A 14702-nucleotide genomic window follows, 5' to 3' on the forward strand; every position below is an offset into this window, starting at 1 on the left:
CGTGTCCCTGTCTACAGTATGTGTCCTCCAGGGACCTGTGGCCATGTCTTTCAGCACCTGTCCGTCTCTCTACTTCCCTGTATCACAACACAGGTAGCAGCTTTCACTGGTGACCTAAACACTGTAAGATAATGTGACCAAGAAGTGCAGAAAGGCTGACCGTGTTCCGTTACAGCTCTGGACACATTCCCACAGTACTACGTACAGTATGCTGCCGCAGAGCTCTGGACACATTCCCACAGTACTACGTACAGTATGCTGCCGCAGAGCTCTGGACACATTCCCACAGTACTACGTACAGTATGCTGCCGCAGAGCTCTGGACACATCCCCACAGTACTACGTACAGTATGCTGCCGCAGAGCTCTGGACACATCCCCACAGTACTACGTACAGTATGCTGCCGCAGAGCTCTGGACACATCCTCACAGTACTAAGTACAGTATGCTGCCGCAGAGCTCTGGACACATTCCCACAGTACTACGTACAGTATGCTGCCGCAGAGCTCTGGACACATTCTCACAGTACTACGTACAGTATGCTGCCGCAGAGCTCTGGACACATCCCACAGTACTACGTACAGTATGCTGCCGCAGAGCTCTGGACACATTCCCACAGTACTACGTATGCTGCCGCAGAGCTCTGGACACATCCCCGCAGTACTACACACACACGCTACGCTGCCCCAGGTCTATATTCGTATCCACAGCGAGGGTGCCCAATGTGGAGCAAACATGGGGTAGCAAAACTATGGTTGCTCCTTTAACCTAACTCTGAAGGTATAAAAGTGGACCCTTATGGATCACTTTTCAGCCAAATACATATAGGCCTATATTAATTTGAGGATCCTTGCCACGAATGTTTGTGAAGCACTGGTCTAGTTTTCATGGCGGAGCGGAGAGACCCTTACCATGATGAGGCCGGTAGTGATCGGGTCGTTGCAGCCGTGGCACAGCTCTCCAAACTTGGCCCAGTAGTCCTTCTTACAGTAGAGACGTCCATCCTTCTCATAGTACCAGTGGGACAGAGACGCACTGCACTCACAACACCTGGAGAGGACAGAGGCACAATAATTTTGTTACTTGTGGAATAATTACTCTATAATTACTATATAATTCTATTATAATACACTGATTATAATATTTTAAGGTCGGGAGAATATCATTCATCTTTTTAACACAGATTTCAACATAAACACACCATGTTTACAATATGCTGGGGGGGGGGGGGGGGGGGCTATGATAACATACTGTACTTTATTGTAATGTAATACATGATTACTGTTGAGTGTTGAAAAGCATAATCATTTAATCATGGTTGGATAACGTGATAAAACTCTGGATGATTCAGAAACAACAAATACAATCCCAAATGTGTGTATATGTGTGACCAAATCTGACTGAGGGACTGCCATTGGCTTTTTTTTTACATTGGTTTTTTTTCATGAGGACTTGGTTTCAATACATGAGCCAAGTATATTTTACTGGGTTCTAACTGACCCAAAATGTGATTTATTCCTTAAGCTGCCTCCTTCCAATAAAAACCCGGTATCAGAATTGGTTGAGACAAATAAAAGTGGCTACGTTTCGACTTTGAAAACATATCGTCTTCATTTTAGTGCTGCTACCAGCCTGTTGTCCAAGCTATGTCCTCTACTGTCCTGTGGTAACATAACACGTTGATCTGCACTGACATCAGAATGGAATGTTTAATTAATGTCTGTGTTGTCGTGACAGCCGACGTGACATACAGATGAAAGTATGATGTCAGAACTGATAGGCATCAGCTGCTGACGGACGGACGGATGGACGGACAGACAGACAGACAGACAGACAGAGGAAAGTAGGACAGATGAGTAGGACTCAGAAGGACAGAGTGGAACAACTGAGACTGTGTTGTTGTCATTTAATAGAGTCCGCAACACTGGTAAGGAAAAACTCAGCTCCACTGGTTTATTAATTCAACCTTTCGATCACTGGGATCATCTCCATTCCTAAAGAAGATCCCAGTGATCGAAACTCTATTTCTTTCTCTTGTACTGCCATTTGTCCAGCACCTGGGCTAGAGAGTGGATGTTCGTGCATGTTCTATTACCTTTGTTGTCATTTAATACCATGGGAGTGTGTAGCTGAGAGAAGACAACTGTAATGTGCGCACACAGTGTCAGGGCATCTACACACTACTCCAGGGGTCCCACCAGGGTCTCCTTAGCCTGCCCCAGCCAGGGTCTACTTAGCCTGCCCCAGCCAGGGTCTACTTAGCCTGCCCCAGCCAGGGTCTACTTAGCCTGCCCCAGCCAGTGTGGTTTCTGGTCTAGAGGGGCAGGTTTCCGGCGAAAACAACCGGTGAATCCTATTGGTTCACCGATCTGAAATATGTCTGTCTGTCTGTCTGTCTGTCTGTCTGTCTGTCTACAGGAAAGCACACAACCCCATGAAACATATGCACTGTCGTCGCTTTGCAGCAACATTCATTTCATTATATTACTTGCTCATAATTGCAGAGCTGCCGGCGTGTCTGGAGTGTTCCTGGAGTGGGTGTGGTCTGACTCAGAGACTGTGAGGGTCTCAGAGGACATTATAACTGACCCCCCAAAAATACATGAATGAACAAAAATACAGCTAGTAGAATATTACTTCCTGTGTGGTGATGAACACGTTTCACAAAATGATAATGTCAATGGCTTGCCTAATATAATATTAGACAAGCCATTGACATTATCATTTTGTGAAACATGTTCATCACCACACAGGAAATAGCCCTTCTCAAAATAACTAAGAAGACACTTGGTGGAGCAGTCAGTATGTAGAAGGATGTGTAGTGAGTTGACAAATAGACATTAGCATAACCTGCATGCTTAACTGCAGGCAGGGCTTACAAGCATTTTTCTCACAAATTGAAAAGCACCATCTATCTATAAATGCACCAAGTCTCTGTATGTCTGTATGTACAGTATGTCTGTGTGTAATCCACGTAACTCAAGGACCGTTAGCTCCACCGACTTCAAACACACACATTCCACACCACAGCAGGAGGTGCAGTGCCCGGAGTCGAGTCGGTCAGACCCACGGTTGTCCAGAACCGCCCCAAAAAGGCCTCTTCCCGGGTTCTTTCTTGGATTTAGGAGGAAACCCAGCGGCAAACTAGACACCCGTTCTGCTGGATTTGGGGTCTCGTCAGACTGGCAAGATCTGAACGACCTCTGTGTCTGCACTGGAGTGTCCTTGGAGTGGGTGTGGTCTGACTCAGAGACTGCGAGGGTCTCAGAGGACATTATAACTGACCCCCTCACCCAGGTCAGGGCAACAGTCACCTATGCTAGCTGGACACAGTCACCTGCTAACAGCTGCACCAACCAACAAAAACAACAACAAGACTGGACTAGACTAAAACTCCAAGGGAAACTCACATGCATGTCTTCCCTGATCACTCTGTATCACACTCTTTCCTGAAGAACACTGCACTCAGTGAGGACATTATCACATTCACAGTTAAAGCAAAACAAGTCCTCCCCACCAGACTCAATCTATGCCACTCAGGTCCCTCACTGCTTGCACCACACCACAGAACAGATAACTGAAACACTGTCACACATCTTGAACGGCTGTCATGCATACAAAGGAATGTACATAGCACGCCATGATAGAATAGTGGAACTCATAGCAAAGGACATATCAAAATATCATGCATCTTCAGTGAGAAATGAGAATGTACAAACATTCCTGTGTCATTCCATCCATGTTTCAACTGTGATAACCCAGACATAATATTATTTACATCTCTGACAGATAATACACCAGATGCTGTTGTGTTTGATGAAGAGTCCAGGGAGGTGTCTGTATTAGAGATAGCCTGCACCTTTGACCACAGCCTAGAGGAAGCCTTTATGACCAAGGTCATTACATACCAACCAACCACTCCTAAATACAATCTCAGAGCTGGGCTATAGGTGCAGACTATTTGTGTTTATATTCGGCAGCCTAGGGCATACCCACAGACTGGTTGTTAGAGGGTTCCAACAACTTGGGATGGCCAAAAAGGAGGCAAAAAGGCTGGCAAAGTATTGTAGTGTCTCTGCTATAATTGGCAGCCGCCACATATGGTGGAGAGAGACGCTGCTGCTTATACCCATAGATATATACTGAGTGACATGCCTGTTGTAACATGAAAACCCATGCCATGATTTTGTAAGTGTAACTCTACTGCACCTTTACTATTTGTGTCCTTGTATGCATCTCCTTTGTGTGGACATAAATAAATGGTTAAAATGTGTGTGTGTGTGTGTGTGTGTGTGTGTGTGTGTGTGTGTGTGTGTGTGTGTGTGTGTGTGTGTGTGTGTGTGTGTGTGTGTGTGTGTGTGTGTGTGTGTGTGTGTGTGTGTGTGTGTGTGTGTGTGCGTGATACAGCTGTGCCCTCTGGTGGCGGGCGGGTGGTGTCCCAGCGTGACACACAGACAGACAGACGGACAGACAGACAGTTCTGCCTAATAAATGCATAGTATATCGTCTCTGTCGGGAAGAAACCTCATATGTCCATAACTGGAAATAAGACGTTTCTGGCATCGATACTGTTCATCTGCATAGATAATGGGTGCATGCTAGATAGCAGTAACAGGTTGCTGTCTGCAGTACACACAGAGAGATAAATACAGAGAGACAAGCTGGAGGAGAGAGAAGTGCTGATAGAGAGAGGAGAGATAGGAGGATGAAGACAGGGTAGGGTTCTAGTCACTGTGAGATGTGTTGACAACAAGCCAAGGACACAGAAAACAGCAGAATCTTTCAAAAAAACGAATAATCTACAAGCTCACAATGTGATGCGTTGTAAGATTGTAGATCTGCTATTTTCACTATTTCAAAATAATAATAATAACTGGCGCAACATTCCATTTTATGAATGAGTGACATCACTTACACTAGGGGTCTTCCAACAGGGAGTCCTCAGAGATACTGCAGTGTGATAGCGACTTTATGTATTATAATAGATTTCTTTAAATTAACCACTTGTTATGAGCTAAGGGTCCTTTGCCAGAATTCTTTTTGAAGACCCCTGATTTACAGGAAGGACTATAGCCTTATTTATGTGTTAAAGAACACAGTGTCTAAGATGTTTTAGTCCAATAATAACCATAAGTTAACAGATTCACAACTTCTATACGTAGGTAGAAGATAGGAAAGAAAGAAGGTACAGTATATAAGCACCCAGCCAGGAACTATACTACTTACTGTATGTGCTGAATAAGTAGTGAACATGCAGACTGGTCTGTCATCTTTGCTCAAAGTGCCTGACATTCCACCATAATGTCTTCTACAAACAAGAGAGGATTCAAGGAGGAGTGCAACGGCAAGAATGTTTATTTAACCTCTGAGAGTTAAAAGTGTACCAATAATGGACCACATCTTTACAGTGTGGAGACATTTGAGGCACCATTATAACCAGCTGTACTCCACTCCCCCAGGACCAGAAAGTAAACCACCGACAAAGAGAAAGAGAATGGGGGTTGTCGTGACAGCCGACGTGACATACAGATGAAAGTATGATGTCAGAACTGATAGGCATCAGCTGCTGACGGACGGACGGATGGACGGACAGACAGACAGACAGACAGACAGAGGAAAGTAGGACAGATGAGTAGGACTCAGAAGGACAGAGTGGAACAACTGAGACTGTGTTGTTGTCATTTAATAGAGTCCGCAACACTGGTAAGGAAAAACTCAGCTCCACTGGTTTATTAATTCAACCTTTCGATCACTGGGATCATCTCCATTCCTAAAGAAGATCCCAGTGATCGAAACTCTATTTCTTTCTCTTGTACTGCCATTTGTCCAGCACCTGGGCTAGAGAGTGGATGTTCGTGCATGTTCTATTACCTTTGTTGTCATTTAATACCATGGGAGTGTGTAGCTGAGAGAAGACAACTGTAATGTGCGCACACAGTGTCAGGGCATCTACACACTACTCCAGGGGTCCCACCAGGGTCTCCTTAGCCTGCCCCAGCCAGGGTCTACTTAGCCTGCCCCAGCCAGGGTCTACTTAGCCTGCCCCAGCCAGGGTCTACTTAGCCTGCCCCAGCCAGTGTGGTTTCTGGTCTAGAGGGGCAGGTTTCCGGCGAAAACAACCGGTGAATCCTATTGGTTCACCGATCTGAAATATGTCTGTCTGTCTGTCTGTCTGTCTGTCTGTCTACAGGAAAGCACACAACCCCATGAAACATATGCACTGTCGTCGCTTTGCAGCAACATTCATTTCATTATATTACTTGCTCATAATTGCAGAGCTGCCGGCGTGTCTGGAGTGTTCCTGGAGTGGGTGTGGTCTGACTCAGAGACTGTGAGGGTCTCAGAGGACATTATAACTGACCCCCCAAAAATACATGAATGAACAAAAATACAGCTAGTAGAATATTACTTCCTGTGTGGTGATGAACACGTTTCACAAAATGATAATGTCAATGGCTTGCCTAATATAATATTAGACAAGCCATTGACATTATCATTTTGTGAAACATGTTCATCACCACACAGGAAATAGCCCTTCTCAAAATAACTAAGAAGACACTTGGTGGAGCAGTCAGTATGTAGAAGGATGTGTAGTGAGTTGACAAATAGACATTAGCATAACCTGCATGCTTAACTGCAGGCAGGGCTTACAAGCATTTTTCTCACAAATTGAAAAGCACCATCTATCTATAAATGCACCAAGTCTCTGTATGTCTGTATGTACAGTATGTCTGTGTGTAATCCACGTAACTCAAGGACCGTTAGCTCCACCGACTTCAAACACACACATTCCACACCACAGCAGGAGGTGCAGTGCCCGGAGTCGAGTCGGTCAGACCCACGGTTGTCCAGAACCGCCCCAAAAAGGCCTCTTCCCGGGTTCTTTCTTGGATTTAGGAGGAAACCCAGCGGCAAACTAGACACCCGTTCTGCTGGATTTGGGGTCTCGTCAGACTGGCAAGATCTGAACGACCTCTGTGTCTGCACTGGAGTGTCCTTGGAGTGGGTGTGGTCTGACTCAGAGACTGCGAGGGTCTCAGAGGACATTATAACTGACCCCCTCACCCAGGTCAGGGCAACAGTCACCTATGCTAGCTGGACACAGTCACCTGCTAACAGCTGCACCAACCAACAAAAACAACAACAAGACTGGACTAGACTAAAACTCCAAGGGAAACTCACATGCATGTCTTCCCTGATCACTCTGTATCACACTCTTTCCTGAAGAACACTGCACTCAGTGAGGACATTATCACATTCACAGTTAAAGCAAAACAAGTCCTCCCCACCAGACTCAATCTATGCCACTCAGGTCCCTCACTGCTTGCACCACACCACAGAACAGATAACTGAAACACTGTCACACATCTTGAACGGCTGTCATGCATACAAAGGAATGTACATAGCACGCCATGATAGAATAGTGGAACTCATAGCAAAGGACATATCAAAATATCATGCATCTTCAGTGAGAAATGAGAATGTACAAACATTCCTGTGTCATTCCATCCATGTTTCAACTGTGATAACCCAGACATAATATTATTTACATCTCTGACAGATAATACACCAGATGCTGTTGTGTTTGATGAAGAGTCCAGGGAGGTGTCTGTATTAGAGATAGCCTGCACCTTTGACCACAGCCTAGAGGAAGCCTTTATGACCAAGGTCATTACATACCAACCAACCACTCCTAAATACAATCTCAGAGCTGGGCTATAGGTGCAGACTATTTGTGTTTATATTCGGCAGCCTAGGGCATACCCACAGACTGGTTGTTAGAGGGTTCCAACAACTTGGGATGGCCAAAAAGGAGGCAAAAAGGCTGGCAAAGTATTGTAGTGTCTCTGCTATAATTGGCAGCCGCCACATATGGTGGAGAGAGACGCTGCTGCTTATACCCATAGATATATACTGAGTGACATGCCTGTTGTAACATGAAAACCCATGCCATGATTTTGTAAGTGTAACTCTACTGCACCTTTACTATTTGTGTCCTTGTATGCATCTCCTTTGTGTGGACATAAATAAATGGTTAAAATGTGTGTGTGTGTGTGTGTGTGTGTGTGTGTGTGTGTGTGTGTGTGTGTGTGTGTGTGTGTGTGTGTGTGTGTGTGTGTGTGTGTGTGTGTGTGTGTGTGTGTGTGTGTGTGTGTGTGTGCGTGATACAGCTGTGCCCTCTGGTGGCGGGCGGGTGGTGTCCCAGCGTGACACACAGACAGACAGACGGACAGACAGACAGTTCTGCCTAATAAATGCATAGTATATCGTCTCTGTCGGGAAGAAACCTCATATGTCCATAACTGGAAATAAGACGTTTCTGGCATCGATACTGTTCATCTGCATAGATAATGGGTGCATGCTAGATAGCAGTAACAGGTTGCTGTCTGCAGTACACACAGAGAGATAAATACAGAGAGACAAGCTGGAGGAGAGAGAAGTGCTGATAGAGAGAGGAGAGATAGGAGGATGAAGACAGGGTAGGGTTCTAGTCACTGTGAGATGTGTTGACAACAAGCCAAGGACACAGAAAACAGCAGAATCTTTCAAAAAAACGAATAATCTACAAGCTCACAATGTGATGCGTTGTAAGATTGTAGATCTGCTATTTTCACTATTTCAAAATAATAATAATAACTGGCGCAACATTCCATTTTATGAATGAGTGACATCACTTACACTAGGGGTCTTCCAACAGGGAGTCCTCAGAGATACTGCAGTGTGATAGCGACTTTATGTATTATAATAGATTTCTTTAAATTAACCACTTGTTATGAGCTAAGGGTCCTTTGCCAGAATTCTTTTTGAAGACCCCTGATTTACAGGAAGGACTATAGCCTTATTTATGTGTTAAAGAACACAGTGTCTAAGATGTTTTAGTCCAATAATAACCATAAGTTAACAGATTCACAACTTCTATACGTAGGTAGAAGATAGGAAAGAAAGAAGGTACAGTATATAAGCACCCAGCCAGGAACTATACTACTTACTGTATGTGCTGAATAAGTAGTGAACATGCAGACTGGTCTGTCATCTTTGCTCAAAGTGCCTGACATTCCACCATAATGTCTTCTACAAACAAGAGAGGATTCAAGGAGGAGTGCAACGGCAAGAATGTTTATTTAACCTCTGAGAGTTAAAAGTGTACCAATAATGGACCACATCTTTACAGTGTGGAGACATTTGAGGCACCATTATAACCAGCTGTACTCCACTCCCCCAGGACCAGAAAGTAAACCACCGACAAAGAGAAAGAGAATGGGGGGTGTCGTCGTTGGTCAGAATGTGGAAGAGCTCACACTGCTTCCTAAAATATTGCATGGAATGAAGTCAAACTACACTTAGGGGAGAGAGGACAAGCTAGCTAGTGTTCATGCACTCACTGACCCCCGCAGATAGATCACATCAAATACCCATATTGGTAATAGGTTCATACTGTGGGTTTGGTATTTGTAGTGCGGAGTGGACCCCATCCAGTTATTACGCAGTCCGCAGTCCAAAGAATGAGAAAAGGAGAAGAGAAAAACATAGGTCCAGACTAGGACAAAAAAAACTTAGTCACACTGTCGGTCTCAACAGGAGGGAGTAGAAACTAAATACCCAAACAACCCACAAAACAAAAGTGTGAACCTAGGAGTCCTATTCTACAGCAGTGGTTCCCAAACCTTTTAGCTCGGGACCCAAACTAGTGAAAAAAGCTCTACAAGCTTAAAATGCGTCGCTTCGAGCTACACAAATCTCTTTCTTGAAATCGGCTGTCATATACTGTATCTTTGTGGATTTCACACTATACGATTAATCACAGACAAGGGATCACACACTGTAAGATATTTCACATGACTCATCGCCAAGAGTAGAGCCCTACTGCAGCTGGACCCGGCGTTGCACCCGCAGGTCCCGACGCAAATGTCTGACTGTGTATTTATAATACACACACACACACACACACACACACACACACACACGCACACACGCACACACGCACACACACTTCCCCCATTTATCCTGTAATGTGAGACCAGCTTTAGCAACGTTTAAAAAATGAAGAAAAAGATAATAATAAAGTGGGTGAAGGGGAACCTTGGCTCTTAATCGTTGGTATAACCGTGTTATGAAAGTAATCATACGCTGGAGGTCATGATAATTATGATTATAAGTAACAGTCATATAATATTTTATATAATAATACTAATAATTAATAATATATTAAAGGTAACAACACCTGCAGCCAGTTTATTAGTCCTTTGGAAGTTTATATAAGTTAATGTTGTTTCAACAGTACAGTGGTTCTCAAAGTGGGGTCCTTGGGTGGGGGGTTCCAGGGGTCCCCTGCAAACGTTGTTAATATAACATCACAATAATTTTAAACACTCTATTCATTCAAAAATGGCAGATATATAAGCTAACAATTATTGACAACATTTTAAAACAATTATAGACCGGCAAATAAATTGCACACTTCTAATTAGCAAATTACAGCCATTATCCAATATGTGCAATTGTGCATTGAGGTGATCTCATTAGTCTGCCCTGAGTTGTGATGTGCTTTTGAACCACAGTCAGTCGGTGTGCAACATTTATCACACAAACCACTTGACCCGAGTCAATAATTTATGTGATTATTAACCCATCGATGGTGGCCTCTGGCCTGAGTGTATGAGCAGCTGGATATGAATGGGAAGAGTAATGACTGGATGGAGTAGAGTGTTCCCAAGGTGATTAGATTGTGTGGAAGGTGGGTTGTATTACAGTAATTGGACAAGAGATGACAGACTCATGCCGTTGCAGGCAGACACATGCAGCATCATATTAGCTATGCAGGCAGTACAGTGCGCCCAATGTGTATGCATGGAACTGCAGACATGCATGAACAGGCACGCAAATAACAGCAAACAGTTGATATTGAATGTAGAAGCAGAATAGGGCAATGGCACCTATAAGGTGAATAGGGCTCAAGTATTATCGTGCAAGTGAGCATAGATTCCATCTGTTCCTCAGGCATTGTCTATGTCATACTATATGGCAGGAATGTACAATGTAAATTGTAAAATCCCCACGTCTCACCTCTAGCCTCTATGTTAAACATGGTGACTGTTCATTTCCTGTCAGGATGAGGGTTTACACAACAGTGCCTCTCTAACTGCCTTTTCTCGGCTAGTTATTGTTTTAGCTGAGTCCCCCCTTCACCTGCATCCAATATTCATCTACTGTAGCACTGCAACGATCCATTATCTTTATGTCACTGCTCAGTAGCATGAAGCAGCTCAGTGGCCTTGTGGTTAGACTGGGAGGTCGGGGTTCGATCCCCGGCCGGGTCATACCAAAGACTGTAACGAAATGGGACCCAGTGCCTCCCTGCTTGGCACTCAGCATCAAGGGTTGGATTGTCCCTGTGACATACATACTAGCGTCATGTCCAGGGGGTGTACTTGTACATCATGTCCAGGGGATGTATTTGCACATCGTGTCCAGGGTGTGTACATGTACATAATTGCAGGCAGCCACAGTCACACTACAGAAAGAGGATATTGGCTCCTGCCCTATGGGCCACATGGCTCGGCAAGGCTTACTCAGTATTATGGTCATCTGCATCTAATGGTCTGTTCTAAAAATTTGTGTTGTTCAAAACGAGGCTGCCAGACTGGTTCTGGGTTGTTGAACAAGTGTGGAAGACATGCATGAGTGTCTCACTTGGCCAAGTGTCAAAGGAATACTTTATGCTAGTTTACTGAGATATAGCGTTTTTAACGCATCCTGCACGGTCCACACTGAGCGTGCACATGTCTGTGTTTGTGCACGTGTGTCTGTCCACAAAGAGGTGAATGAGTGACGCAGCTGGAAGGGTAGACAGGAAGCAGGCGATGGATGGGGTGTTTTAGGGAGGACTGTGTATAAGAAGACATGTGACAGAGGGTGGAAAAAAGAGTGAAAGATTGATGAGACACTATTCCACTACAGACTGAGGAAATGTGAGACACGCACACACACTCTCACTCACTCTCACTGTTACTTTTCAGGATTAGCAGATTGACAAGCTCGAAACGTGTTGCTCTGTGCTACGTTCCGAACTTGCGGATGTGCCACTTTTGATGGTTTTGTGTATGTTCATAATCATCATATACAAGAAAACACAAAAAGTTATCTGACATTTCGACACAGAATACGTCATAAGATATGATATGTCATAAAATGATCCACATTGAACCTACGTTGTCCCCATGTGGATCCTGAGATACACACAAGTCTGTATTACATCAAGCACAGCTGAGTGTTGCTGAAATCCATCTAGAAAAGCAGCAGATATACAGTACACTACAGCTGACTGCTGGTGATCAATACGTGGAATTGCTAACTTCCCCATGACAGTTACAGAGCAGAAGACATTATTTAGCCCATTAGGACCTGAGGCCGATTCTACAAAGGCCTTCTAAATGAGTAGTTCTCAAACGTATTTGTGCCAAGGACCACCAAATCGATATGTATTTGGCCAGTGGACCCCGTCAGAAGAGAAAATTTGTGTTTTTCACACAACACTTTCAAGATTTTTCAAATATTTTGAGAAATAGAAGATGTGCAAGCTCGTAGTGTGTCACAAATTGATGCGCTGTACGCTTGTATATATGATCGCCACACTTGTCACAGACATGCGCAGGGCGAGTTCTGTCAGGAAACTCAGTGCAGCTGTTGGCGGTGGCCCATTGGGCCACGTTCACTTCCACTCATCAAATCACACACTCATTTTATTCTCAGACCGCTCTATTTAATCTGGAAGTTTGCACTGCTCATTCCTGCTTGCTTTTGCTGCTGCTCATGCTGATCCTGCTGCTGTCACCACTGCTGTCACCCTCCACCACCCCAGCTAACCCCTGTTCAATCGAGAAAGGCCGGCATAGGCAGACCTGTCTCCAGAGAGAAGACAGACTATTTAGACTGCACATCTGCACATCAAATGAAGTGGAAACTGAGCTACACTTCCTAACCACCTGTCCACAGTACCAAGATATCAGAGACACATACTTCCCACAGATTACAATCATCCACAGAGATTTAGAAAACATAACTAAAAACTCCCATCTGCTGGGCGAAGTACAACAATGTGCAAACACAGCAGCAAGACAAAATGTGTGAACTGCTGTGACAGGAGAAGGATATCAAATGGAACACAACTACCCTAAAGACTAATCATTGTGTGTCATCTGTATCAAGCGTACATAGAAATTAATTTATTCAAGATTCTGACTTTCAATTGTATATGAAAATTGTTTTGATTGTATTGTTCCACTTTTTGCTTTGGCAATGTAAACGTATGTTTTCTCATGCCAAAAAAGCCCTTCGAACTGAAGTGAGAGAGAGAGCGCAATGGGGGTTGGGCGTTGGGTGAACAGACAGAAGGGGGGGGGGACTCTCCCCACAAAACAGAAGAGGGGATTCCTCCCGGCACAGAGCCAAGCTCTGTCTCCCCCAATGGTGGGGGGGGCGTGTTGTACCACAATAGTAGAATATTACATGGCCTTGGCTCTACAATGAGGTGCAGAGCTACACACACACACACACACACACACACACACACACACACACACACACACACACACACACACACACCTCCCACAAGAGGAGCATTCTATGTGGATGACGTTATGCTGTTGTTGTCAGACGCATTACCTCATCCAAATACTAGTCCCTGCCCATTGGGTGGTCTCGTACTCTCCTAGGAAATCCCACAGCCAATAGGCTGCTTTGCTTTATCAATGCAAACTCAGCATAAAGAAAAACATACACCGGTACCGGTCCGGTGTTAACTCGTTCAAGCCCTGCGCACTTCTTGAAGAACAAAAACAAATTACAAATTGTCTCTGTAAAATTGTTTCTTTTCAGGAAAATGAGCAAGTAGGGCATTAATCTATGAAAAGGTTTCTGCCCAAACGCAACAAAATAAACACAGCAGAGGGGAAATTGTTCTCCTTTAAAAAGGAATTGCCAAGGTAAACCAAACAAAGTGGGTTTTATAGTCTCGGCACTGAGAAGGTTTGCTGAGTGATTATGTTTGTTTGTGTGGATACAGTACCTCCCCTAGTCTCGGCACTGAGAAGGTTTGCTGAGTGATTATGTTTGTTTGTGTGGATACAGTACCTCCTGTTTTTCATTCAGTGCGGGTTACAGCAGGTAAATGGGAGAAGGCTACTGAGCTTGCGCTGGTTGGTTATGTGGATGGTAGCAGTTTCCTTTTGTCACTGTTAAGCCTGCCTCCCCCCACTGAAGGATTGTCTGTCAGCATTCTGTCTGTGTCTGGCTGGGGCCAGACCAGGACAAAGAGACCCTCCTCGCTCTGCCCATATATTCCATCATTATGAACAGAACTACTGCAGTATGTCCAGGTTTACAGGCAGCTTGATGCAGAAGAGGAACAGGCTCAAATAAGAACTGCCAGGGATTTCCCATACACTAAACACTTTCTGAACCCCAGTATCCTTATTTTGGGGGGAATGCTCGGTCAAAATAGCACAAGCTGACAACGTGACATGTTGTCAGCTTGTAGATATGCTATTCTTGGCAAAGAGATTTGGTGTAGACTAGAAAAAGCGAGTGCAATTTTGGTTCAAGTCTGTTTCACTAAGAATAGAGGGTTTAAGCCAAGGGTTAAGAACGATGCTTGAAGTTGAAAAAAAGGTTTTGTCCCAAGGTTAATTAAGTGCAAGTGACAGAT

General features: G+C 44.4%; 1 protein-coding gene across 2 annotated transcripts in view; it reads right to left on the minus strand.

Moving 5' to 3' along the window:
• The window catches only part of LOC310864972 (LIM domain kinase 1-like), a 97738-nt gene that overhangs the window by 45251 nt on the left and 37785 nt on the right, over positions 1–14702 (minus strand). For both annotated transcript variants that reach the window (XM_083773883.1, XM_083773884.1), the window contains one exon: positions 910–1048. In XM_083773883.1, coding sequence (XP_083630009.1) covers positions 910–1048 — 139 coding nt within the window. The remainder of the gene's footprint in view (positions 1–909; positions 1049–14702) is intronic.

The sequence above is a fragment of the Protomyctophum parallelum genome, assembly GCF_964188405.1.
Source record: "Protomyctophum parallelum genome assembly, chromosome: 9".
NCBI classification, from domain to species: domain Eukaryota; kingdom Metazoa; phylum Chordata; class Actinopteri; order Myctophiformes; family Myctophidae; genus Protomyctophum; species Protomyctophum parallelum.